The sequence below is a fragment of the Panthera uncia genome, chromosome F2 (assembly GCF_023721935.1).
Source record: "Panthera uncia isolate 11264 chromosome F2, Puncia_PCG_1.0, whole genome shotgun sequence".
Lineage (NCBI taxonomy): Eukaryota > Metazoa > Chordata > Mammalia > Carnivora > Felidae > Panthera > Panthera uncia.
In genome coordinates this window covers 59,236,880-59,264,569 of record NC_064812.1, presented here as the reverse complement: position 1 = coordinate 59,264,569, position 27,690 = coordinate 59,236,880, and the positions used below count along the sequence as shown (strand labels likewise).

Here is a 27,690-nt window from a genome sequence, read left to right as displayed (position 1 = left end):
CAAGACCTCTTGCAGTGCAAGTCTGCTAAAAATAAATTCTCTCAAATTGTTTCTCAAATCATACCTGGATAAGGAATTGACACCTATAATACATAAAGAACCCTTACATCTCAACAACAAAAAATAAATCCCAATCAAAAAATGGGGGAGTCTTTTGGGTTTTCTATGTATAGTATTCTGTCATCTTCAGGTGGTGACCATTTTACTTATTCCTTTCCAATTTGGATGCCTTTTATTTCTTTTTCCTGCTAATTGCTGTGGCTAGGATTTCCAACACTATGTTGAATAAAAGTGGTGATAGTGGGCATCCTTGTCTTGTTCCTGATCTTAGAGGGAAAGCTTATAGCTGTTCACCACTGAGTTATAATGGTAACTGTGTGTTTACTATATATGGCTTTTGTTATGTTGAGGTACATTCCCTCTGTAGCCACTTTGTTGAGAGTTTTTATCATAAATGTTTAAATTTGTCAAATGCTTTTTCTGCATCTATAAAGATGATCATGCAATTCTTTCCTTCATTTGGTTAATGTGCTGTACCATGTTGGTTGGCTGATGGATGCTGAACCATTCCGTGCATCCCTTGAATAAACCTACTTGATCTTGGCTTATGATCCTTTCAATGTATTGTTGCATTCAGTTTGCTAACATTTTGTTGAGAATTTTTGCATAAATGTTCATATCAGTGATGTTGCCCTATAATTTTTAAAAATCTTTTATATGGTATCCATGTCTGGGTTGTTATCCAGGTAATGCTAGCCTCATAAAATGAGTTTGGAAGTATTCCCTCCTCTTCAATTTTTTGGAAGAGTTTGAAAAGGATAGGTGTTAAATCTTTCTAAATTTTGGTAGAAGTCACCAGCAAAACTACCTGGTCTTGGGACTTTGGCTTTTTGGGAAGTTTTCCATTACTAATCAATCTCAGCATAACTGGTTCATTCAGATTTTCTATTTCTTCATGATTCAGTCCTGGAAGATAGTTGTTTCTAGGAATTTATCCATTTCTTCTAGGTTGTCCAATTTGTTAGCATATATTTCTTGTTAGTCTCTTACCCTTTGTACTGTGGTGTCAGTTTTAATTTCTCCTCTTGCATTTTGATTTTGATGATTAGAGCCTTCTCTTTTTTCTTGGTTGTTAGTCTACCTAAAAATTTGTCAATGTTATCTTTTCAAATAATCAGCTCTTAGTTTTATTAATCTTTTCTATTGTTTCTGTCTCTTTCATTTAGTTCTGCTCTGATTGCTATTATTTCTTTTCTTCTACTAACTTTGAGAGCTTTATTTGTTCCTTTTTTTCTAGCTCCCTTAGGTGCAAAGTTAGATTATTGGAGATTTTTGTTTCTTGAGGTAGTCCTATATTCCTATAATATTCCCTCTTAGAACTGCTTTTGCTGTATCCCAAAGATTTTGGTATATCATAGTTCTATTTTCATTTATCTCTCAGAATTTTTCTTATTTCTTTGATTTCTTCAATGGTCATTGGGTAGCATGTTGTTTAACCTCCCCATTTTCAAGTTTTCTTCTTGTAATTGATTTCTAGTTTCATACCATTGTAATCAGAAAAGATGCTCAACAGAATTTCAACCTTTTTTAATTTACTGAGGCTTAACTGGTGGCCTAACATGTGATCTAACCTAAAATGGCCTATGTGCACTTGAGAATAATGTTTATTGTTGCTTTTATATAGAATGTTCTGTATATATTAAATCTATATGGTGTCATTTAAGGCTGAGGTTTCCTCATTAATTTGCTGTCTGGATGATCTATTCATTGATATAATGGGGTGTTAAAGTCCCCTACTATTTCGGTATTGATATCAATTTCTCCCTTTAGATCTGTTAATATTTGCTTGATAAATCTTGATGTTCCTATGTTGGGTCCATATATATTTATTATGTCTTCTTTTTGGATTGACCCCTTTATCATTCATTATGTAATGTCCTTCCTTGTCTATTATTATAATTTTTGTTTTAAAGTCAATTTTCTTTGCTAAAAGTGTAACCGTACTGCTTTCTTTCATTTTTTTTAATAAGCTCTATGCCCACCATGGGGCTTGAACTCATTACCCTAAAATCAAGAGTTGCATGCTCCACCACCTGAGCCAGCTAGGCATCCTTCCAGGTTTCTTTTAATTCCTATTTACATGGAATATCTTTCTCTATCCTTTCATTTTTAGTCTGTGTATGTCCTTATTTCTGAAGTGAGACTCTTGTAGGCAGCATATAGATGGGACTTGCTTTTTTTTTTTTTTTTTTTAAATCCATTCAGCCACTGCGTCTGTTGGTTGGAGGCCATTTACTGAAAGCAACTATTGATAGGTGTGTACTTTTTTCAATTTTGTTCAGTCTACTGGCTGTTTTCATAGTTCCTCTGTTCCTTTCTTCTTTCTCTTCCATTGTGGTTTGATGGCTTTCTTTAGTGTTCTGTTCATCTTCCTTCTCATTCACTTTTGTGTATTTATTGTAACTTTTTGTTTTGTGGTTACCATGAAGTTCATATATAACTTACTATGTATATAATGGTCTGCTTTGAATTGATAGCAATTAAATTTGCACATATTCCAAAACACATTTTCTCCACCCTGCCCACGTTTTATATTTTTGATGTCATGTTTTACATCATTTCATTCAGTCTTTAACTAATTACCATAGTTTTATTTAATTTTACTATTTTTGTCTTTTTTTTAATTTTCTTTTTACATTTATTTTTTGAGAGACACAGAGAGACAGAGCACAAGTTGGGGAGGGGCAGAGACAGAAGGAGACACAGAATCCATAGCAGGCTCCAGGCTCTGTGATGTCAGCACAGAGCCCAACATGGGGCTCGAACTCACAAACCGTGAGATCATGACCTGAGCCAAAGTCAGATGCTTAACCGACTGAACCACCCAGGTGCCCCTATTTTTGTCTTTTTTTAAGCTTCATACTTGCTTTGTAAGTGATTGATCCACTACCTTTACTATATATTTACCTTTTCCAGAGAGATTTTTACTTTCATACATTTGCTTGTTATTGCCATCTCTTTTCAGTTTAGAAAAGTCCCTTTAACAGTTCTTGTAAAGTTGGTTTAGTAGTGATGAACTCCTCTAGGTTTTGATTATCTGAACAATTCTTAATCTCTCCTTCAATTCTGAATGATAACCTTACCAACTAGAGAATTCTTGGTTGGCAGTTTTTTCCACTCAGCACTTTGAACATGTCATGCTGCTCTCTTTTAGCTTGCAAAGTTTCTGCTGAAAACTCTGCTGATAGCCTTATGACATTTCCCTTTTATGTAACAAGTTTTCTCCCACTACTTTGAAGATTCTCTCTCTAATTTTAATTACAATGTACCTTGATGTGGATCTCTGGGTTCATTTTATTTGGAATTCTCTCATGGACCTGTATGTATATTTTGTTCCCCAGATTAGAAGTTTTCCACCATGATTTTTTCAGATAAGTTTTCTGCCCCTTTCTCTTTTCTTTCTAGGACCCAAATAAAGTGAATGTTATTCCACTTGATAGTGTCCGAAAGAAAAATCCCTTATCTTCATTTTCTTAACTTTTTTTTCTTCTTGCTAATGTGTCTACATGAGTTCTATTGCTTTGCCATCCAGGTCAATGATCCAATATTCAGCTCATCCAGCTCATACAGTCTGTGTATTTTTCGGTTCAGTTATTTTACTCTTCAGCTCTGTAACTTTTGTTTGGACCTTTCTTACATTGTCTCTTTATGGAAGATCTCACTGTGTTCATCTATTCTTCTCCCAAGTTCAGTGAGCATCTTTATGACCATTACTTTAAATTCTTTATCAGGTTGGTTGTTTATCTCCATTTCATTAATGTCATTTTCTGGTGTTTTATCTGTTCTTTCATTTGGAACATATTCTCTGTCTCCTCATTTTGCCTGACTCTTGTTTGCTTCTATGTATCAGGCAAATCAAATCACCTCTCCTAGTCTTGAAGGAGCGGCCTTGTGTAGATGTCATATGTACCTCAAAAGCACAATTCCCTGTGTGGGCTGCCTGCACTGTCTACTGTGGCGGCACCATGTCTCCAGCACAGGGTGAATGAGGCTGACACCTGGCTCAGCTGCATGTGGCTGCGTGGGGCTTTCACCTGGTTGCAACACGTGACTGCACTGTGGGAATGGGCAGGGTTCTCAGCTGGGTGTGCCCACTGTCTCCAGGAATTTGAGATATAGCTGCAAAGTGGTTCCCACCAGCACCAACATTAGCAAGGTAGGATGAGGTCACAAATACGGCACCTACCAATGCCTCCATCCCCAGAAAAAAGTCCCAACAGTTTCCTGACAGACGCTTTAAAATTACTAAGTGGGTCTTCTTCACAGAGGCACTTTTCAAATTGGTATTTTTGTGCTGATCCTGGGGTGAGTACATGTGCTAATCCTTTAAGAGTGGGTTCTCCACTCCTATAGTTCTATGGTTTCTCTGGATATAATCCCAGTTGGTTTTCAAAGCCCAGTATTTGCATGGCTTGTCTCTGTTATGCAGGATCCAAGGACTGGGATACCTGTTATGAATCACTAACCTCTGGTTCCTCAGGGAAAAGTTTTGTATTTTTGAGTTCCCTCCTGATTATATATTACACCTGGAATGTTTTTTTGTTTTGTTTTTTTGGGTTTTTGTTTTGTTTTGTTTTGGCAAGATGACGTTTCTGCCTCCTCTCCATCTCAAGGCTGTCTTTTTTGTCCTTTGTTGTAGAAACATATGTTGTAGAAACATTATTCCGTATGTAGTTGTTTATTTATTGTGGGAGGAGTAAGTTCAGGATCTTCCTACAGCACCATCTTTAATCATTCTTTAATCATTCTTCCATCTATAGGCTTTTAGGCTGCTTCCATCATTTGTCTATTGTAAATAGTATTACTATGAACATGTGTGTACATATATAGGAGAACCTGTTTTCAGTTCTTTTGGGTATACACCTAGGAATAGAATGGCTGGGTCATATACTAATTTTATGTTTAATATTTTAAAGAACTGCCAAATTTTTTTCCACAGGTGAATCATTTTACATTCCCACCAGCAATATACCTTTGTACATTGTTGTACCAACACTTTGCACCCTTGTACCAACACTTGTTACTGTTTTTGCCTTTTATTCTAGTCATCCTGGTGGGCATGAAGTGGTATATCATTGTGGCTTTCATTTGCTTTTCCCTAATCACTAACAAGGTTGAGTATTTCTTCATATTGGTCATTTGTGTATCTTCTTTGGAGAATTGTCAATTTAAGTCTTTTGCCCATTTTTTAGTTGGGTTGTTTATACTTCTGTTGTTGAGTTTTCAGGGTTTTAGTTCTTATATTTAAGTCAATGATCCACTTAGAGTTAATATATCTTAAGTTTATTTATTTTGATAGAAAGGTGAGGGGGAGTAGGGGTCAGAGAGAGAGAGAGAGAGAGAGAATTGAGAATCCCAGGCAGGCTCCGCACCAGCAGCAATGAACCTGACACAGAGCTCAAAGCCACAAACCATGAGATCATGACCTGAGCCAAAACCAAGAATAGGATGCTTAACCAACTGAGCCACCCAGGCACACACCCTCCTCCCAATTTGGAGTTAATATATTAATGCAGTGTGAGGTAGGGGTCTAAATGCATTCTTTTGCATGTGGGTATCTAGTTGTCCCAAAACTATTTGTTAAAGAAATTTTTCTTTCTTGCATTGAGTGGTCATGGCACTCTTGTCAAAAATCATCTGTAGATAAAGATACATAGATAAGATAGATAGATAGATAGATAGATAATTTCTTTCCTCTCAGTTCTATTCCATTGGTTTATATGCCTATCCTTATGTCAGTACCACACTGTTTTGATTACTGTCACTTTATTAATATGTTTTGAAATAGGGAAGTATGAGTCTTCCAACTCTGTTCTTTTTTAAGAACAGAGTTTTGGCTATTTGAGACCACTGCAATTTCATATGAATTTAAAAACCTGCTTTTCCAATTCTGCAAAAAGGTCACTAGAATTCTGACAGAGATCTCATTGAATCTATACATTGTTTTGCATAGTATTGCCACTTCAACAATACTAAATCTTCCAATCTATAAACACATTTATTTAGATCTTCCATTTATTTAGATCTTCTTTAATTTCTTTCAACAATGTTTTATAGTTTTCAGTGTATAAATGGTTCAACTCCTTAAATTTTTGGATATTATTAAATGAACAGTTTTCTTCTTCTCGTTTTTGGATTGTTCACTGCTGGTATACAGAAACACAATTTGACTTTGTGTTTGATCCTGTACTTACATATTTTCTGAATGTGTTTATTACCTCTAGTGGGTTTTTGTAGATTCTTTGGGATTTTCCATATATGGGATCATGTTATCTGCAAATACAAACAGTTTTACTTCTTCCTTCCCAATTTAAATGTCTTTTCTTTTTCTTGCCTAACTGCTCTGGCTATAACTCCTACCACATTGCTGAACAGCAGTGTGAAAATAGGCATCCTTGTCTTGCTTCTGATCATAGGGAAAAGTTTTGTCCTTTATCACTGAGTTGGATGTTAGCTATGGGTTCTCCATAAATCCCTTTATCATACTGAAGAATTTCTCTTCTCTTTCTAGTTTTGGAGTGTTTCTATTATAAACAGGTGTTACATTTTGTCAAAAGCCTTCCATATTAACTGGTGATGTTTGTTTTTTACCCTTCATCCTACTAATGCAGGGTATTATGCAGTTTGATTTTTCTATGTTGAACTGCCCTTGCATTCCCACTTGGGTAAATCCCACTCAGTCATGGTGTATAACCATTTAAATATACTGCTGGATTTACTTTCTTATTGTTTTCTTGAGGATTTTTACATCTAAATTCAAGGAATATTAATCTTCAGGTTTTTTTGTTTTGTTTTGTTTCTCATGGTATCTGTTTGGCTTTGCTACCAGAGTAACGCTGGTCTCATAGAGTTAGGAAGTATTCTCTGTCATCTCATTTTTTGGAAGAGTTTGAAAGGATTAGTGTTAATTCTTTAAATGTTTGGTAGAATTCACCAGTAATGCCATCTGGTCCTACACTTTTCGTGTTTGGAAGGGATTTGTTATTATTCCTATTACTGGTTCAATCTATTTACTTGTTATAGGTCATATTTTCTATTGCTTAAGTTAGTTTTGGTAATCTGTGTTTCTAGGAATTTGTCCATTTCATGTAGATTACCCAAGCTATTGAAATACAATTAATTGTTATAGTACTCTCTTATACCCTTCTTTATTTCTTTAAGGTCAGCAGCAACATCCCCACCTTCATTGCTGATTTTAGTTAGGTGTGACTTTGCTTTTTTTCCCCCTTTATCAGTCTGGTTTAGGTAAAGGTTTGTTAATTTTGTTGATATTTTCAAAGAAAAGGTTTTGGTTTTGCTGATTCTCTATATTGTTTCCTATTCTCTATTTCACTTATCTTCCTTTAATCTTTATTATTTTCTTTCTTTGGTTCACTTTGGATTTAATTTGCTCCTCTGTTTCTAGTTTCCTTAAAGTAAGAAATTAGATTATTTGTTTCAGTTCTTCTTTTTTAAGTATAGGTATTCACTGCTATAAATTTCCCTGTAAGTACTACTTTTGCTGCATCTCATAAGTTATGGTATGCTGTGTTTCCATTTTCATTTGTTGGTAATAATTTTCTAATCTCCCCTGTGATTTCTTCTTTGACCTATTGGTTATTTATGAGTATGTTGTTTAATTTCTACATATTTTTGAGTTTTCAGGTATTCTTTGTTATTGATTTTGTAGCTCCATTCCACTGTGACTGAAGAAGATACTTTTATGGTTTCATAAATGTTTAAAATCTATTGAGAATTTTTTGTGGCCTAACATATGGACTATCCCTGGAGAATGTCACATGTGCACTTGAGAAAATATGTATCCAGCTATCCTGGGTGTTTTGTGTATGTCTATTAGGTCTAACTGGCTTACACTGTTGTTCAAGTCCTCTATTTCTTTACTGATCTGTCTAGATGCTCTATTCCTTATTCAAGGTGAGGCAAGCATTGTAATTTTTGACTGAATGATGCAAACCATAAATTTTACATTGTTGGATTCTGAATTGTGTTGTATTTCTCTAGAGTTGGACTTTGTTCTGATGCACAGTTAAGTAACTTGGGATCACTTGAAGCCTTCTGAGGACTCTTCCCAATGCCTCATGTATTAGAAGGTCTTTAGACTCTAGATGGTCTAGACACAAACTATTCTCAGCTCTGTATGAGTTCCAGAAATTGTTTTCTTCACTGCTTTCCAGTCATTCTTTCCCTGACTTTGAATAAGTCTTGTCATGCATCTACAGATCAGAACTCAGCCAAAAACTCAAGCACCCTCTGCAGATCTCCAGAATGTGTTCATGCTTGAATGCACTTTTTTACTTACCTATATACTTACCCTTCTCCCCCTAAGTATCTTCTCTCTGGCACTCTGCCCTGCAATTCTAACCATCCTGGCCTTCCCAAACACTTATCTTTGTTTCCTAATTTCAATGAAAGTGAACTCTGTTTTGGTTCCTCCTCCTTGCACTGGAGCCTATATAAACAACCTCCAGGCTCTACTGTAAACTAGTGTAAAGAAGGGCTTACCTCATGGTTTCCATTCTCTCAGGGATCACAGTCTGATGCCACCTGTCGTCCAATGTCTAAAAATCATTGTTTACATATCTATATGTTCTCAAGTTGTTTAAGGAGGAAGAGTATATTATTGCTGCATAACAAATTACCCCCAACTTAGAATCTTAAAAAACAAGCATTTATTTTTTTCACACAGTTTCTGAGGTTCGGCAATCAAGAAGCAGCTTAGCTGGGTGGTTCTGGCTCAGGATATCTCATGAGGTGGCAGTCAAGATGCCAGTGGGCCAGTAGTTTACAGCTGGAAACTTGACAAGGGCTGGAAGATCTGCTTCCAAGAAGACTCAGTCACACACTGTTGGCTAGAGGCCTCAGTTCCTTGTTAGCTGTTGGCAGGAGGCCTCAATTTCTCACCACATGGGCCTCTCCATAGAGCTATTCACAACATGGCAGCTAACTACTCTGAATGAGCAAGGGAAGGAAGGGTGGGGGGGGGAGCAGCACAGAGGGACAGAGAAGAGGCAAAAGCCACAATGTCTTTTATAACCTGTCCTTGGCAATGATCCATTACTTCCACCATATTCTATTGGCCACACAATTATGTGAGAGGATTATACAATGGTATAAATACTAGGAGGCAGGGATCATTGGGCCCATCTTGGAAGCTGGCCACATAGAGGAAAAATCTTGCTATGTCAACACGGCAGAAAGCCAAAGTCCTTCTTACACATCTTAACTCCTTATGTTATTTTTTTAATCCTCTAACTATAGACTGCATCCTACAGCTTCAAGAGAGATGGGCAGATTGTAGATCCTATTCCATAGCCAGACTTGGGGAAAAAATAACTAAGAGTTAAGTAGAAGCAGCTTTTAAGAGAAAAGAATAAGAGTTCTTGATGCCTATGGCAAGAAAGAGGAGAGCACTTATCGCAGACCTGGGCTTAAGAAACGTCCGAGGTGCTTTTCATTCTCCCAAACAACTACTCAACTCTAATGACCAATCTAAATGTCTGCCTCCTTTCTCATCAATATCCAGAGCTAGACAGCAACGGCATTACGAGTAGCAGTAGCAATAGTACCAGGGTCAATGCTAAGCATTTTGCCTTTGTCAGTTTAATTACTCCTCACAACAAACTTGTGACATAGGTCATCATTATCCCTTAAACTCCAGGTCTTCGTTTCTGGATAATCCTACAGTGGCTTTATGCTTTGCAGTGTATCTTGGTACTTTATTCTTCCTACATAACACCTGGTTTCCTCTCCCACTCTTCTGGCACTGAAATACTGTGCTGTCCTGCCTAACCTCTCATTCTACTTGAGTCAGGACTTAAAGGTTCCTCCAAAACTCCAAAACCAGCAAAACTCTTTCAAAGAAACCACCAGACTAGTGAGACCTCTGTTAATACCCTGCTGCTGGACTCTCCCAGTCCTACTGCTGCCTAATACAGACTTCCCCTTAAACCCAGTGGAATACATGCCCTGTCAATTCTGCCTCACCAATTAATCCCAAAAACTTTGCCTTATTTTAGGAACTCATTGAAAAATATTATTTCATAGCACACATGCCTTCTTAATTTAAATTTGCTACAGCTTCCCTAGGGGTTCATAATTAATCACCAGAGAGAAAGGTCCAAAATATACCAAACTCCTACTTAGTACAGTACCTGGAAACATTGGTTCCCACTAGTTACTTGTTGAAAAATGAATGAAAAATATAAAGTAATAATTATCAATACTAGCTCAGAAAACTCTCAAGGGGTTATAATCCAAGTAATTTTATTTACAAATAAAAAGGAAAAGTTACCAGTGGACACATAAACAATTCACAAAAGACAGAACACAAAAGAAAACAAACAGAAGCAAATCATAGAAATGCAAATTAAAATATCACTTTTTGTCAGACAGATTGGCAAACATTGAAAATTTGTCAAGAAAGTAAGAAAACAGGCATTCTAATAAATATAATTTTGTATTTTGGGGATTTATGCATCAAATATCTTTAAAATTTGCATACTCGTTTGACCAGTATTTCCATTTCTAACAACTAATTACAAGAAAATAATGGACAAAGGAACATACTTATATGTTAAAAAAGAAGGAAAAAAATCACTCTGGCACTAACTATAATACCAAAATCTGTCCAACAATAAGGGTTTGATTAAACAAATTTAGTACTTCCAAACTATGAATTATTAAGTCACTTCAGACTATTATATTATCCCAGTTTTTAAAGTAACATATATTCACATAAAAACATACCTGCATAGGAAAAAAATCTAGAAGTATACACCCCAAAATGCTTAGCAGTGATTATCTCTGTAAAAGAATAGTGGAATTATTTGTGACTGTTTTGTTTTTGTTTATCTCTACTACCTAATTTTTCTATGTGGGTTGCACATGGAAAACACACATTTAGAGCACAATTTAAAGACAGGAGTGCCACTACTGTAACGGAACATGGGACAGTCCCATGATCCCTAAAAACGTCAGGCAGAATTAATATCAAATAAAATATCATATAACTTAACTCAATAGCCTTGTTTTTAATTAGTTCTAGGAACACACATGGAAGAATTTGTTAGTGCTCCTCAGGCATCTTAAGACAACAAACAAAATGACCTCTCAAATAAGAATGTAGTATGAATCTGAAAGACAGTGTTGAAAATCACTCAGTGAAAGCCTCAACTGCTTCAACGTGTCAGATTCAATCGCATTTTCATGCCTTTTCACAGTCATCTTGAGACCTCACACTCTAGTGGGAAAGCAGTCACCATGACAATGATAAAACATAAATCACTCATAAGTTTAAGTCTGGCTGAAGAAAAAGTCTTCTCTATAACTTCTATTCCAAATTAGATTAATTTTTCCCCTCAGACTTGAACATTTGGGGGGATGAAACTCAGTCGATAGCAAGAGAGTCCTGAGGTTGAGTCTAAAAATACACATATGTTACCAGGACAGCGTATGCATCTCCAAGCACTGTGTACAATTCCAGCCAAAGCACAGGGAACTGCTTGTGGCCTTGCAGAACATTGCCTAGAATTGTTTATAATGCCTGATTCAACATGACCAGTAGCACCAACAGTCAATCTTCAGTAGGACTAATCTATAATTTTCAGTGATGACGACTGGCATAAAAAGAATGTTTATTTCCACCTTTCTGTGGTAGAATATGAAACAAATTATTCTAATTGTACCCACACAATAGCAGGTATCCATACACTTGGCATCCACCCAAACCTACAACATAGTTTGCGAGTCATGTCACATAAAGCTCCATCAATGCACCCCATGGGATTTGACAGCAACTATGAAGGCACAGAAAGCACCAAGCATGGTACAGCTTAAGATTCCTTTAAACCTACATAGCTATCATCTTTGATGAAAGCAACATTTGTTGCAGGAGAAAATTTTCTAGTGCAAGGTGAAAGTCAAAGAATAACTTTGCATAAGAAAGAAATTATATGTTACTGGCATTTGTGTAAAGCAAGCACAGAATACCTAAAGTGATGATACGGTTACGCAGTTATTTTGAAAAGAATGGAGAGTTCCTTGCTTTGGTGACAACCCCAGCACCATCCATGCACTCATTCAGCAAATACATGAAAAACCATATCCAACCAGAACTATTCTAGTACCTGGGGATACAAGAATAAACCAGCAGAGTCGCTACCTTCATGTAGCATACGGTCCCTAACAAGGAACAAAGATGTTAAGCAAACAACTAGATATTTGACTAGAACTGCAAATGTTAGAACATCATTAAATAAAAGGGCAGGGTGCTATGAGAGCAAATACTAGGCTTCAGAGTCAAGTGAGCCAACCACAGCAGACAGAAAGAGAGGCCCAGGCAGGGACAATCTATGCAAAGCTCCTCCTGCTGGCACGACGACCTCAACCAACCCAGGAACTCAGTCTGGTGTATCAAAGCACTGAGACCATTTCTTGTGCCCATGTTAATTCTGAGATGCATAAAGATACCCAAGTTAAGAGATCGGGTTGGCAAGTGCTACATGAGTGTGGAGCTCGGAAGAGAGATCCAGGCGAAGTATAAACTTAGAAGTCACTGGCTGAGAGATGGTGTGTGATGCACAACTGGAGGGTATTACTTAGACAAGCTGAGCAGGACAGGGCAGGGGCGGGCGTGTACCACTTCATTAAATCACACACACACAAAATTCATTACTTCTTGCAATCCAATTATTTCTCTCTTGACTTACAAATCTGAAATAAAAGTATTTCCTAATATTATACTTCCAACACAATGCCCTATTTGTTCAGAATGAATAAGATGAAATGTATAAAGTTCTTGGAGAAATGCCAAGACCTAAGAAAAATACTTCTTTCAGTGAGTCTAAGACATTATAGGCTAAAGTTTATTTAACAGAGCCTTCCTTCTAGCCTTTTCCAGTGCCCTAGAAAAGGAACTTTTTTTTAACACACTGATATAACTACTTCACAAGATCTGTCACTAGAAATGCTTTCAGTCTACAGAACTGCCACCTACTGAAGCTAGATCACAATTGTAAGCAGTCTGAACACACTAAGTCTTGGAGGGATGGAACATCAAAAAAAACAGACACACCTTCTGCTCTGCACACTCATAAGTTAACAACTTGCAGAACTGTCACTATGATCCTTAGACAACCTGCCCTGCACAGTCTCCTATGGTGAATATATAGGATGTAATTGCTCTATAAAGCGGTGGCCAGGTTATGGCTATAGAAAAGCTGGGTTAATACGTTCCACAATTTATGGCCCAAGCACCATATAAGTAGGACATGCCTTAACACAAACTCACCTGATTTATTTGAAGCATGTTAAAACAATATTGACCAAACTGCTGTATCCCTCACGGCTCCAAAAACTGGAAAATGAAAATGAAGAAATAAAGTTCAACTTAGTTGGTGATCTCAATGATTAGCACTTTAAACACATGTCCTTGATCAAAATCAAATATAAAATGGAGCAGATCTAGGTCAACATAGAACTTTCTATGATGATAAACATGTTTTATATACCTGCAGTGTCTAATCCAGTAGCCACTAGCCACATATAGCTACCGAGCACTTGAAATGTGGCTAATGCAACAAGAAAGTAAATTTTTGATGTTTTAAAATTTTTGACATTAATTTAAATTTAAATAACCATATGTGACTAGTGGACAGTGCAGAGGTAGGCTGAAAGATGACCCTTCTGGTTCTAAAACAATTCCAGCAAAAGTGGAGCTATTAAAAACAATCTGAAATTTTCAGATTAATATTTAATATACACTCCCCTTGCTCTAGTAAGGTTTTAAACAGCTTTGTTTCCAAGCTCTATAAGACAAATTAAGCCTGAAGAACACACAACACTTACTCTCCTAGGTGGTATGGAAGAGTACAAAGTAAGATAACCTAGCTGGATTTTTTTTTCTGTTTGTGGTTTTGTTTATCATCACTATAAAAACAGCATGCACAATAAAATTTCACATAAAATTTTCAGGAAAAAAAAAAATCACTGTCCTGACATATCCCATTGTTACATTTGGGTTTGTTTCCTTCTGGGTCTGACCTCCCTGCTACAATTATATTTCTTTGCATGTGGCAAATCTCTTCTAAACTTAATTTAAAAATAGATACCAAAGAAGGGCAGAACACCCAAGTCTATGAACAAACAAATCATGGGATCTTACAATGTAAAAAGTTTACATGAAAAAATAAATTATGGGGCACCTGGCTGGCTCAATCAGTATAATATGAGATTCCTGATCTAGGGGTTGTGAGTTTAAGCTGCACATTGGGCATAGAGGCTACTAAAAAAAATAAAATAAAATAAGAAAAACAAATTATGTACAGACACTACCCTTCAAGAAAATTTATCTAAAAAACAACAACACAGTCTTGATAAAGAGCAAAAGCACTAAATCCAGTCACTTGGGTAAGAATCTTTTATGCTGTAAAACTTTAATATTAAAATTTCCCTCAGAAACAAAGGCTCTTGATATATACACGTACACACACACACAGATACACTATATACATATACACACACATAGGTTCTTATATACACGCTCTTATGTATACCGTGTGTGTGTATATATACAGCTGCCATTTTCTCAAGATGACAAACTGAGGTCAATTCAAAATGAATTTGAAAGTTTTCAATATACATATGTTATAATAGTGACCTCGGCATCTGCAACAATTTTTATATTTTCAGAAAAAAATCATATGTTGTAGAAACAGCACAACGGCTGAGGATCACTGAATGTGAATATTATTCCAAGCTCTTCAGGAGATTACCTTTTGAGCCTTGGCAAACTACTTTGTGTGTCTTTCAAGTTCTTTTTCTTTCTTTCTTTCTTTTTTAAATCTGTAAAAAGTAAACTAAAGTCACTGTGGTAGGCAGCCTCTAACAAATAAAATACAACAGAAATAAGATCCCGCTCACAAGACTGGATTACAAAAAAGATCACAATTTCCACCTTGGGTGTTACCTGCTCTTGTTCTCTCACCTCTCTGCTCTGAAGCAAACTAACTGCCATACTGTGAGCTGCCCTTTGGACAGGCCCAGATGGCAAAGAATTGAGACAGGCCTCTGGCCAACAACCCAAAAGAAATGGAGGCCTTCAGTCCAATACCTCCCAAGCCAACTGAATCTTGCCAAGCGCTACATGAATGAGCTTGGAAGCAGCTCTTCCCCCAGTCACTCTCTCAGATGAGACCACAGCTCCAGGGATAGCTTGTCTGCAACCTCTAAGAGGCCTTGAGCCACAAGTACCAGATAGGCTGCACCCAGATTTTTAACCCACAGAAACTGAGTAATAAATGTTTGTTGTTTTAAGCCCTTACTTCCCAGGGTAATTTGTTATGCAACAATAAGTAAGACAATCCCATTCAACTCTAAAATTCTATACTCCTATGGTGATTTAGGTATTAATTAACATACCTAGATAAACCAAAAAAATAATTCCCTGTTTAACATGAGTAAATGAATTACATTAGAACTTGAAAATGATAAATTATGAAACGTAAACAGTTACATTTTGTTCAAAAAAAAAAAAAATCACTAAAAAGTGCCTCAGTAGTCAAATGGTATTAAAATACACTAGGTATAACTAAAAATACAGCCCCAACCAATTTTCATTTTTTTAACTGAAAATAATTCATTTGGAAGTTAAAATGTGAAAAAGCCACTAAAAGCATCTCAGTGATTTAGTGTCCCCTACTTTCTAGAATTCAACACTCACCAAATTTGAGAAATCCTATTTTGTTTTTATCTCATGTAAGCCTCTAAAAGTTACAAATGCTTATCTATAGACCTATATGTGTTTCTTCAGTATTAGAGTTTGTTATTTTTTTTATTTTAATTCCAGCATAGTTAGCATACAGTATATTAGTTTCAGATGTACAATATAATAATTCAATAATTCTATACAGTACCCAGTATTTATCAAAATAAGTGTACTCTTAATCTCCAACTATTGCACCTTTCCCCCCCCCCCCTCTCCCCCCCCCCCCCGACCCACCTCCCCTCTGGTAACCATCAGTTTGTTCTCTATAGTTAAAAGTCTTGTTTTTTGGTTTGTCTCTTTTTTTTCCTCCCCTTCCTTTGTTCCCTTGTTTTGTTTCTTAAACTCCACATCAAACTGAAATCATATGGTATTTGTCTTTCTCTGACTGGCTTATTTCACTTAGCATTATATTTTCTAGATCCATCCATGCTGTTGCAAAAGGCAAGATGGCATTCTTTTTTACGGTTGAAAATATTCCATTGTGTGTGTGTGTGTGTACACCCCATCTTCTTTATCTATTCATCTATCAATGGACAGATTGCTTCCATAATTTGGCTAATGTAAATAATGCTACAGTAAATATAGGGGTGCTCTTCAATATTAGAGTTTGTAACAGTAGTGGGCGGATTCCAAGAAGTAGTCACAATAAGATATAAGGTTACATTTTTTAAAGTTCTAATCTTCTGATACAAAGGATAGTTGTAAGAAAAAACAAAACTGCTTAAAATTGACCATAAAATTTTAAGTATTCTGTAAGCATCTCCTTCACAATTATAAAGATTTGTATAAATTAAAACATGAAACTAATAGGTCTATAATAGCACTCCATGACGTAACTGATTAATATTCTGAACTTATACTTTTTTTACCAAGTTATATTACATTTACATCAATATATAAATTGTAATTCACAACCATACTATGGACAATTCGGAATGCCCACAGGGACATGTCTTTGACACTTCATTCCTTCTTTACAGACATGCCTGCTCTACTGTCCTACACTTAAAACAATTCGATAAAATATCAATAAAATGTAGAGCAGTTTTATACTCCCTATGATTTCATAAAATCCACTTCTCCATCCACTATCAAAAAAGTTTCCAGCTGCAGTTCATTCCAATTACAGCTAAGTACTTTTAGAGAAACCTATTCACATGTCCCAAAAATGCCCGACAGTGTTATCCAGTCAGGCACATTAGGACATGCAGTTCCAGATTCCAAGCTACTAAATGAAAACAGGCAGAGCAATTTATGGAGAGAGGGCAACTAACTGTAGAAGATTTGCTGCTCATGAAGAATTGGAAGTCCAACGTGTATGTGAAATGTATTGCTGATATAACTTGCTGCTTTTATTATCAGATTTTACCCATGTGATAAATTGAAAGCTGTACAAAATTAAATCTATAAAATCTCCAACAATATTGCTTCATAAAATAGCGTTATTAAATTAATTTCTCTACAAATTGTATAGCAGCACCATCCCACAATTGATAGGCAATCCTCACATAAATGTCTTATTGGACAGTATGAAAAGCAAAAACAATTACTATACCATTCTTAGGCTCCAAACTACCCCAAAACTATCAGCTCAAAGCTTCTTACTCTAAAAACTTCACAGGGTCCTTAAAAAGCATTAAAAAATGTTTTTTCTTAACTTTCACTTCTTTCAAAGTAGGCATCCAAAAAAACTTTTATGTAAGAAAAGCAAAATAATTTAATATAAACTTTAATATCTCTTAAGAGCCTGTGAAAGATTCTAAGTATATAGAAATCTCACCACCAACCAAGAAAGAAAACTAACATTTATCAGACACTAATGTTATATACCACATGTTATATTTTGCCATTTTTATATTAACTCATTTAATCTTCATCACCCCGGGATATAGAGGTTATCTCCGCTTTTCTAGAAGTTGTATTACATCCCACAGTCCACTGCTAGGATTAAAACCTAGTATGGTCTGGTTTGAAGTCCTCATCTCTTTATTATACATTAAATTTATAAATAAAGACTTCACCTCTTAAAATTTTTCCTGTCACAAAGGTCTTGATCTCTAGGACAACATAATGGCAAGGTTCCTTTGGAACTTTGGTGATTTATTTAAAATCAATTATAAATTGTAATTCTTATGGATTCTAGACACTCATCTAATATTTCCTTGAGTACCTAAAAGAGGCACAAATATATATACACATAATTTGATCATACTGTGCATGCCTCCAACTATTCAGTCTAATATTAACCCAATTCAATTTTACAATATCTAGGTATTTCTCTTTATTATTATTCTCTTTATTATTATTATTAATTTTCTCTTTATTATTATTATCTAGTATTTCTCTTTATTTATTATTCTCTTTATTATTATGATCTGTACACATCAATTATCAGATACCCAGAACTCAAAGTGAACAAAAGGAGGGAGTGATGGTAAAGAGGTTAGCTACAAAGAAAAAATCCCAAAGTACTGGCCAATTATATCTTTCAGAATCTGATCCTAAAACAGGAAAACCACTCAGCCTCACTTTCTGTATTGTTTACACACTGAAAAGTTTGATCATCTTAGATATTTTTAATATTCTTTGTTGAAAGCCAAACCAAGCCACTCTTTCCTAGAACTTAATCCAGGCAAGCCAAATAATCTAAAATATAAAATTTATATGGTTTTCCATGCCGATTAGTAATAAAGAGTCATGATGTAACTTACCCTCAAATGATTCAGGAAAAAAATATTATGTACACATGACAGACCCAGATCTAGTGATAAGTGAATAAAATGGTAACAGGTAAATCTGAGTAAAGGTTACATGAGTATTCTTTGTATTATTATTATCCTTCCTACTTTTCTATAAGCTTGAAATTATTTCCAAATAAAAAGTTAAAACTTAAAAATTACATGGCATTCCATCTGTAGTTAACAATACATATTCTGATTATGCTGCAACATTTTTACAGATACAAAACGGATTTTTGAGGAAAAATTCAGTAATTTGTTAGGAAATATGCACTATATCCTTCCAGCTAACGATCACTTTCAAATAAATTTCAAACTACACTGCTATGTAATGACATGTGGCAATGGTGACTTGAGTTGAAATCATAGCAGGAAAAAAAAAAAAACAGCATACACACCCCACAGTTTGGTATAAATGCCTCACAAATTTAATACAGGCCTGCTGCAAAACGCAGCAAATCTACAATTCAAGTGATATATGAGATCTCTGGTTTGCAGTAAAATATAGACAAACTGAAAAGTGAAACACTTGCCATATTACAAAACAACTGAGATACAGAATGTCTGGGTTTTGATTGTTTTATTAACTAATTTTTTTTTCCACTGCAGCTCAATTCACAACAATATATTTGAATCATCTTTAGAAAAGACTAGGAAAGAAATGCCCTCCTGGAGAAACGTTGCAATCTTTTCTCCTACAAGGTTACTATTATCCTGCCTGCCCATCATAATTTTGAATTCAAGTGTTCGCCATGGTTTCCTAAAATGTAAGGATGCATCAGAAGAGAAGTAATGTTCAGCAAAAGTTCACCAAAATTGTGAAATCAAAATATTAAAAATAAGGGTTTTCACCTAACAGTGAAATACCTTTAAAGGATCATCTCTATCGTTTCTGCTGGAACCGCCCACTTCAAAATCCTTTAGTACATTCCCTTAATTGAACTGTCCATCCCTACCCCAGGAGTTCTTAACCTTTTGGGGGTGTGGGGAGCGGCGGGTCACGCAGAGTATGGACCCTTTCCAAAGAAAATTATTCACAAATGCAAAATCCTGCACGTATTTCCAGGGACTTCCAGAACCCCGAGGCCATTATCCCCGCCCCCCTCCCTAAGAATCCCAGTTCAGCGTCTCCTCGATTGCCTCTGCGGAACACCCCCCTCATCACAATCCCCGGCTCTCCCCGGGAGGGACTGGAGGCTCTGCCCTCACACAGTGGATTCTGTAACTGATCTTTGTCTCTCCGCCCAATTCCCTTCACCTCGGCAAGGTCACTAACTGCCAACTACCCCTTTAAGCCGAGTCCTCACGGTAGTAGTTCTTACGAGCCACATCAGAACTTGCCTGTCATAGGATATATTTTGTCCCCTCGGCCCCACCTACCTTCCCCATTTCGGCGTGTTACGTCTTCACCACTTGCCCATTATACAGAAATAGCCACCAGCACCACCCCAAGGCGCGCCCCGGGCCCGCCGCTCCTCCCGCGCCCCCGGGGCCATTCCCCGCAGACCCTCCTAGGGCCTCGCTCCATCTCTCCTCCCCTCCCTTCCCTTCCCCTCCGCAGGGACCCACCCTCGGGCCCTCCCCCTCCCTCCCTCCCTCCCTCCCACACCGCCGCTTCACCCACCGTCCTCTCTTCAGACTGTTCCCACCCGGGCCCCTTAGACCCCATCTTTCTGCGCCCTCCGTCGGGCGCCTGCCTCCCACACCCCACCCCCAACCCGGGCACTCCATTTATGCCGGCCTCCTAGCCTTCCTCCCGGCTCCTCCCCTCCGGACACCTGTGTCGTCCCACCCCCCCACCCACCCCCCCCCCCCCCAATTCATTCGCCTCTTCCCCGGCTCCTCCGCACCCCCACGGTCCTCCTCCCCTCCCCCCTCCCGCCTAGAGAGATCCCGAGGAGGGAGGGAAGGCGCGGGGGAGGGGAGGCCGCCAAGGGGCCGCTCTTCTCGGGGTTCGCCGCGCGCGGAGGACCTGCAAGGCTCCCCAGCGCCCTCTGTCTCCTCCGCCAGCGGGGCGGAAGTCGGGGCCTCCCGGACGCCCCCAACGAGGGTATTTACCTTCTTGCCAGGGACACTTTGCAGACGGCTCCAACATTGGCAAGCACTACAGAGAACTGACCCCGCTCGGCCGCCGCCGCCGCCGCCGCCGCCGGCTTCCACCCCTCCGGCTCCCCGCCCCCCGCCTCCGCCCGCCTTCCTAGCGCTCCCGCCGCGCCCTCCCGGGCCCGCGCCGCGCGCCCCCGCCTGCGCAGCCGCTCCCGCGTCCCTGCCAGCCCGTCGCGCGCGCGCGCGCCCCCGGCCCTCCGCGGACCCGGGCCGCGCGCCCGGCTCCGGCCCTAGCTCCATTCCTCCTCCAGTCGGCCCGCGGCCGAGCGCGGCCATTGTTCGCGGCGCAGCTCCCGCCCCCTGGCGGCGGTCCGGCCCCCCGCAGTAGCGGCCGCAGCTGGCGCTGCGGTGCTGGCGCCGGCAGGCTGGGCCTCCGGGCGAGGGCCGTTCCCTGAGGCCTTGGGAACGAGGGGGAGAGAGTGATTGGGGAGCGCGCCCAGTCCGCAGTCTCCCTGTTCCCCTCTCGGCTCCCAGGCCTGGCTCCCCCCACGCTCGGCTGCAAAGGGTGGGCCTGAGGCAGCCCCTTCCACACCTGCACTCAGCAACTGCCTCCCCCGCCCAATTGACCTTCTGCTCTTCCTAGACGCCCATACGCGCCCGGATTCTCTGCCCTTACCTTTCCCAGGCTCTCTGGCTGCCCCCCTCTGTTCTGCTGGGGACACGCGACCATCCCGCGTCTGCTCCGGCCGCCGCTGTGCGATGCACGGTTTAGCAGATCCTGCACCTTTCCAGACGCTGGGAGGAGGGGGGCGGGGGAGGAGGGGAGGGGGTTAGTGCAACTGTCTCGCCCAGAAAACACTAGTGATCAGTAATCACCTGCTGTCCAAGATCGGCAGCTTAGCCAAAGAGCCTCCTCCACCAAGAAAACAAAAAAGAAACAAACAAACAAAAACCCGAGAAACCGTATTTGGTCACATGAAAAAATCCTTGGAACCAAAAATGAGGACCATCTTAGAACAGTGCCCTAGATCCTAGATGATTGAGGCAAGAGTGCCAGAAAACTCGAGTTACTTCTTGATTCGTCCTGGTTTTGATGTGGGTTACAGATGTCTAGACGACTTCAACCCGGCTAAACCCAGTGAAATTCAACCCTTCATTTAGTAAATGGCACCAAAAATAATCTGGCAAAAAAATAAGTCTAGAAATAGAATTATTACTGTGTTTTCACAAACTTCCCCATTTGCATTATTATTCCCAGGGTTCCTTCCCAGTATCAATCTCCACCTGGAAAATGTTTACCCAGCCTGTGATTTTAGTCATCACCTAAAACTGACAGTTCTATCTACAACTGGGGAGACAATAATAGTCTAGTTAGTGGTTAAGCCAAGGGCACCAGAATTAGATAAGCAAGCCTCCTTATCCACTTGCTAACTGGGCTAGGAGAATGTTGCTTTTCAATGAGTCCGTTTATGCTTTTGTTCAGGAGATTACATATGATAATATGTATTTAAATATGATTATATATAAAGCCCTTTAAACTGGGCCTGGCATGTGGTAAGATAGTAGCTCCTGCTACATTTTCCTTTTAGAACTCTTTCTTAAACTCCTTCCCCTCTTCCCTTCTGCCAATTCCTTCACACTTAACATGTTTACCCTCCCTAAATTTGCACTAGTCCTTGATTAGTGACTTCAAGCTACTCAAACTTAGCATCTAGTCAACATTTAAATACTTGTTTGAATGAATACATGCCCTTCCTACAAGCAGTTCTCCTGAGGAGTCTGTCACTTCCTGACCTTTCCATAGGCTCTTGCTTCTCCCCTGAGTCCATCTCCCCTCACCTGATGAAGAAAATCATCCTTCAAGTAATTCCAAAATCAGCTCCTTGAGAGGCATTCTCTGACTCCTCTGAGTGGGCCAGGGCTGTCTCCTGACTCTCTCTTCTCTGACATTGTTGGTTTATTCAATTGTTTTGAGCCCATCTCTCCTCACCAGACAGTGTATCTTTTCAGGGCAGGCTCTGGTAACCCCAGCATCCAACAGGAAGAGGGTGGAAGTAAATTCATTTGGATTAATGGATGAGTTTATGCTTTGGCAAATGACTCTAGAGTGGTCAGAAATTTCATCCCCTTTAATTTAGATAATTGAAGTTAACTGAAAACTGTATCTCCACTGTAACTTTTTCTTATAACCAATTTTAAGTCTTTGGTTATCCGCTTGCTAACTAGGAAACCATGGGCATGTTACATTTGTACCCCAAATAGATTGAATTTTTACTACTCTGTTGAGGAGGACATATTTTCCTCTATCCTGCTAGGTTCTTTGGATGGTAAATTGATATAAAGCAGATTAACAGGAAGTACATTAACAGCATATACCTATGGGAACCCTATAAGCACATGAGACCCAAGGACAAATCAGACAATTGAGGTTTATATGCCATCCTAAGCTAAGGAATGGGAGAGGAGTATTGAGCTTCAAATGGGAGGAGGGTGATTCAGAGGATGATAAGAGCAGATGTTTTGTAATTAGATGTTTGCCCTGCCATACAGATAGGTCACTCAGATAAACGATATCTCTGGTAATAGCTCGCTCTCTCTCTGCGCCAGACCCCCTATCTAAATTCTTTTGGGTAGTAAAGAGAGAGATAAAGCTTTTCTTGGTCTGCTGGTCTTGTCTTCAGCTCAAAACAATCTACACGCCAAAGTGGCATGTTTGAGGGTCACGTACCTTGCTCCCCTTCAAGCCACAATATTCAGAGAGAAATTTGTTGTTAAGCTTGAAGCTGCACTTTCAGTTGCATGAGGTATATAGCATCAGTACATGAAATCACCTGAGTGACGTGGAAATCTACACATAAATCTATAATCTTCTGAAGATTTTACTTTAAAATAGAATATTCATATAGGAATTGAAAATAATGGCTATTTAAAGAAGAGTGATCCTATTAGCAGCTGACTAAAACAAAGCAACTCGTTTATCAATGCATCTTTACCAGGTACCATTGTAGTCAAATATTCAGCCATCAGAAAAATATGCTTTCAAATTCATCTTGTCAGGTTTGAGCAATTTGGTTTTTTTTTTAAGTTTGTTTATTTATTTATCATTTTGAGAGAGAGAGAGAGAGTGGGGAGGGACAGGGAGAGAGAGAATCCCAAGCAGGCTCCCCACTCTCAACACCACAGAGCCCAATGTGGAGCTCAAACCCACAGAACTCAAGATCATGACCTGAGCTGAAATCAAGAGTTGGTTGCTTAACTGACTGAGCCAGCCAGGTGCCCCTGTCCTCTTTTCTTATATATATATTTGTAAAGTTGTTTGGGGCTGGGGGGGAGTGGGGGTTGGTTTTTTGTTTGTTTCTTTGTCTTTTGTAATTTCTACACACAACATGGGGCTCAAATGCTCTTCCAACTGAGCCAGCCAGAAGTCCCCTCTCTTATATTATTACATCGTTTTCCCTTTAAAAAAAAAAAATGTTTATTCATTAATCTTGAGAGAGAGAGTGGCGGAGGGCAGAGAGGGTGAGAAGGAATCCCAAGCAGGCTCCGCACTGTCAGTGCAGCGTTGGACGCCGGGCTCCATCTCACATATAGTGACATCATGACCTGAGCTGAAATCAAGAATCAGATGCTTAGCCGACTGAGCTACCCAGGTGCCCTTTAATACATCCTTTCCTTAATGTCTGTTTCCCTATAAAATTCATGTAGCCCCACTGCCCACCATATAAGCTACTCTCCTTTATATACTTATATCGACATATTTTTATCACTACACAGTATGTGTTTCTTCCACGATACCTTCAGCTCCTTAAAGACAGGAACAATGGCTTCCTTATCTTTGCTTCCCCAGCATCCAGCACAGTGATCAATACATTTTTGTTAAATGAATGGAGTAGTGAATTTGACAAACATTTACAGAGTAGCTACTATATGCCAAATACTATTTATGGCCCAGAGACACAGAGCAATGAAAAAAATCTGCAGAATCTTTCTCCTCCTGGAACTTACAGAGGAATGAATGAATAGATAAATGCATGAAATAAGCACTTCTAAATGCTTTACCTCTATTAGAATACCATTCTGAAAATTCCCAATGTATTTGTGTGTTCACAAATAGATTGTTTGCAACTCAATATTTTTTCCATAATAATGATGACAAGATAGTTATTAGGTATCAGTTGTCTAAAACACTATACTAAAAAAGAATAGAAATAAATTATAAATATAATCACTAAGAGTAAGGAAACAAAATTTTATTTAATGAAGTGTACAAAGTTTCTGTTAAGTCTTAGGAAACATAATGCTTAACAAATATTCTTGAATAATAATAGGGAACCAATTGTGCTTAGATTGACTTTTCTTTTTCCGTCATATCTATCATCTCCTCTCCAAAACTCTCAATTTTTTCTTGAATATATCTATACTTTCCACCACACCAGAAATCTGACATTTTGATTTTAACTTATTAGATTTGTAATGGCATTGTTTAAGTTTCGATTTCAAACTTAAGTCCTAAGTTGAAATACAAGATGCGATAATTTGTAATCTCCTTTTTCATTTCGATCTGTTTTATCATCTGTAAACTGGGTTCTTTTATTGAATATGAACTTGTACTACATTTATCTATAGTACAATGCACTCATAGAAAGAATTCTTCTCTTCATGGGTATTTTTCTTCTAGCCTGGGTTCTTCCTCTGTCTTTTGAATGCCATGGTCCATTTTTGTATTATTATTACTATTATTATTAGTTTTGTTGCAATGATTGACATAATTTTTATGCTCATTTTACTCCTGCCTAATCTAGGAAGCTGTCTCCAGACCTATTATTAGCTTACCATCGCTCAGTAGAACGTCTAGGGAAAATAAAATTATGTTTTGTTTCATTCATTTCATTTGTTTTAGGGATGGGATAGTGTGATACTGTGATATAATACAAAATATTTATGTGGCACAAAGCTCCTAAAACACTTGTAATACCCCCCTAAGTGATAAAAGTCATAGAAGCATCTTTTATTATAATATTTGGGTTTTTTTCCAGCTCCTGATACAGCTACAGAGTATTAAAGGTGAAAGGAGAATCTTCTGGTATTCATAACAAGCCCTTTTCAACCCCACCTGAGTTTATGTTAATGAGGTGACTTTTAGAAAGCCCCTAAGGATGGAGGCTGTCAAAGGAACCAACCACATGTTAGAGAGTTGAAACTTTTAGCCCCACCCCTTGACCTCTAGGGTTTGGGGAGAGGCTGGAGATCACAAATGACCAATGATGTAATCATTCGTGTCTACATAACGAGACTGCATTAAAAACTCAAACTGAGGAAGAGAGCTCCCAGGGGTGCCTGGGTGGCTCAGTCGGTTTAGCATCCAACTCTTGGTTTCAACTCAGGTCACCATCACATGGTTTGTGGGCCTTCTTGGGATATCTCTCTCCCTCTCTCTGCCCCTTCACCCACTCATGCACGAACTCTCTTTCTCTCAAAATAAATAAGGTATCTTTAAAAAAAAAAAAAAAAGGAAGGGAGCTTCCAGGTTGCTGAGCACATCAAAGTGCTGGAAGAGTGCAATGGCTGGGGAGGACTTGGTCGTTCCCTTCGCCCAGTCCTCGTCCTATGCATCGCTTCGGTTCAGCTGGATCTGAGATGTAGGTTCTCATAATAAACTTGCAATCTAGTAAGTAAGTGTTTTCCTGGGTTCTGTGAGTCACTCCAGCAAATTATCGAGCCTGAGGTTAGGGTGTGGGAACCCTAGATTTTTACCGAGTCAATCAGAAGCACTGGCGAAAACCTGGACTTTCAATTAACATGTGAAACTGGGGGAGTGGGACAGCCTTGTGGGACTGAGTTCTGAACCTGTGGCGTCTGCACTAACCCCAGGCTGTTTGTGTCAGAATTGCTTGGTGCTGAAAATCCATACATTTGATGTCAGAAGTGTTGGTGTGAGCAGTAAAGAAAAACTATTTTTCCCATTTAGTGGGTGTCCAGAGATCAGAGAATTGGTGGGTGGTGTGGGAAAACATTCCAGAGAAAGAATCTATAATTTGGCTTTATTCTACCATATTTACCCTAACTTTCTGATACTTTTCTTTAAAACATATATATATGTGTGTGTGTATATATATATATATGTACATATATATAAAACAAAGGCTAGAAATGTGCCTTCTTTATAATTATTTAAATTTCCTTGCAATGGAAATAAATTTGTAACATCACTGAGCAAGAGGGATGGCAGGAAGATGGCAGGTGTTGTTTCTTCCTCTTTTTTTAAGTTTATTTATTTATTTTGAGAGAGAGTATGCGAGCAGGGGACGGCAGAGAGAGAGAGAGAGAGGGAGAGAGAGAGAATCCCAAGCAGGCTCTGCATGTGTCAGCACAGAGCCGATTCGGGGCTCGAACCCCCAAACCATGAGATCAAGACCCGAGCTGAAACCGAGAGTCGCACACTTAACCAACTGAGCCACCCAGGTGCCCCCACAGGTGTTGTTTATTAAATAAGTTCAATGACTTCTTCAAACACTTTTTCATTGTGACTGTTTTGAGAGACATCATCTTAGCAATCGCCTCTCTCTTCCTTATTGTCCCCCCACCTTTTCAAAAGACTTCATCATTCATAGGCTATTCTTTCCCTTCCCATTTGTAAAGTAAGAAAAAAACTGTACATTCCAGCTATTTGTGACTTCTCATTCTTTCCTCTCTTTGATAATTATCAAAGACACTCTGAATTAGTAATATATTGCAGCGTAATAAACCATCCCAAATTTTAGTGTCTTAAAACAACAGCAGTTTATTTCGTTGAAGCAGTTTGGGTCAGGCTCCATAACCAGTCCCTGCTCCGTTCAAGCTGAGCCTGAATCATGTAAGTGTGCACTTACTCACATCTGTAGTTGATGCTGGCTGTCAGCTGGGACCATCTGTCAGAACACCTACCTGTGGCCTCTCTGTAGCTGCGTGGCTTCTTCACAGCATGGTGGCTGGGTTCCAAGAAATAAGAAGTCAAAGACAAGGGTGCCTGGGTGGCTCAGTCGATTGAGCGTCCGACTTTGGCTCAGGTCATGATCTCATGGCTCGTGAGTCGGAGTCCCGCAT

General features: G+C 38.9%; 1 protein-coding gene across 5 annotated transcripts in view; it reads right to left on the bottom strand.

Moving 5' to 3' along the window:
* Positions 1-20,724, bottom strand: part of STAU2 (staufen double-stranded RNA binding protein 2) — a 310,778-nt gene extending 290,054 nt beyond the window's left edge. For 2 of the 5 annotated variants that reach the window (XM_049633240.1, XM_049633245.1), the window contains exon 1: positions 13,349-13,416. Coding sequence is in view for 3 of the 5 variants with exons in the window: in XM_049633242.1 (XP_049489199.1) it covers positions 13,349-13,366 (18 nt within the window). In the remaining 2 variants the exon portion in view is untranslated. Of the gene's footprint in view, positions 1-10,806; positions 10,864-13,348; positions 13,417-14,831; positions 16,036-20,619 lie in introns of those variants that run through there. The other 3 variants (XM_049633242.1, XM_049633243.1, XM_049633244.1) reach the window with 3 other exon arrangements.
* Positions 20,725-27,690: the final 6,966 nt, after the last annotated feature.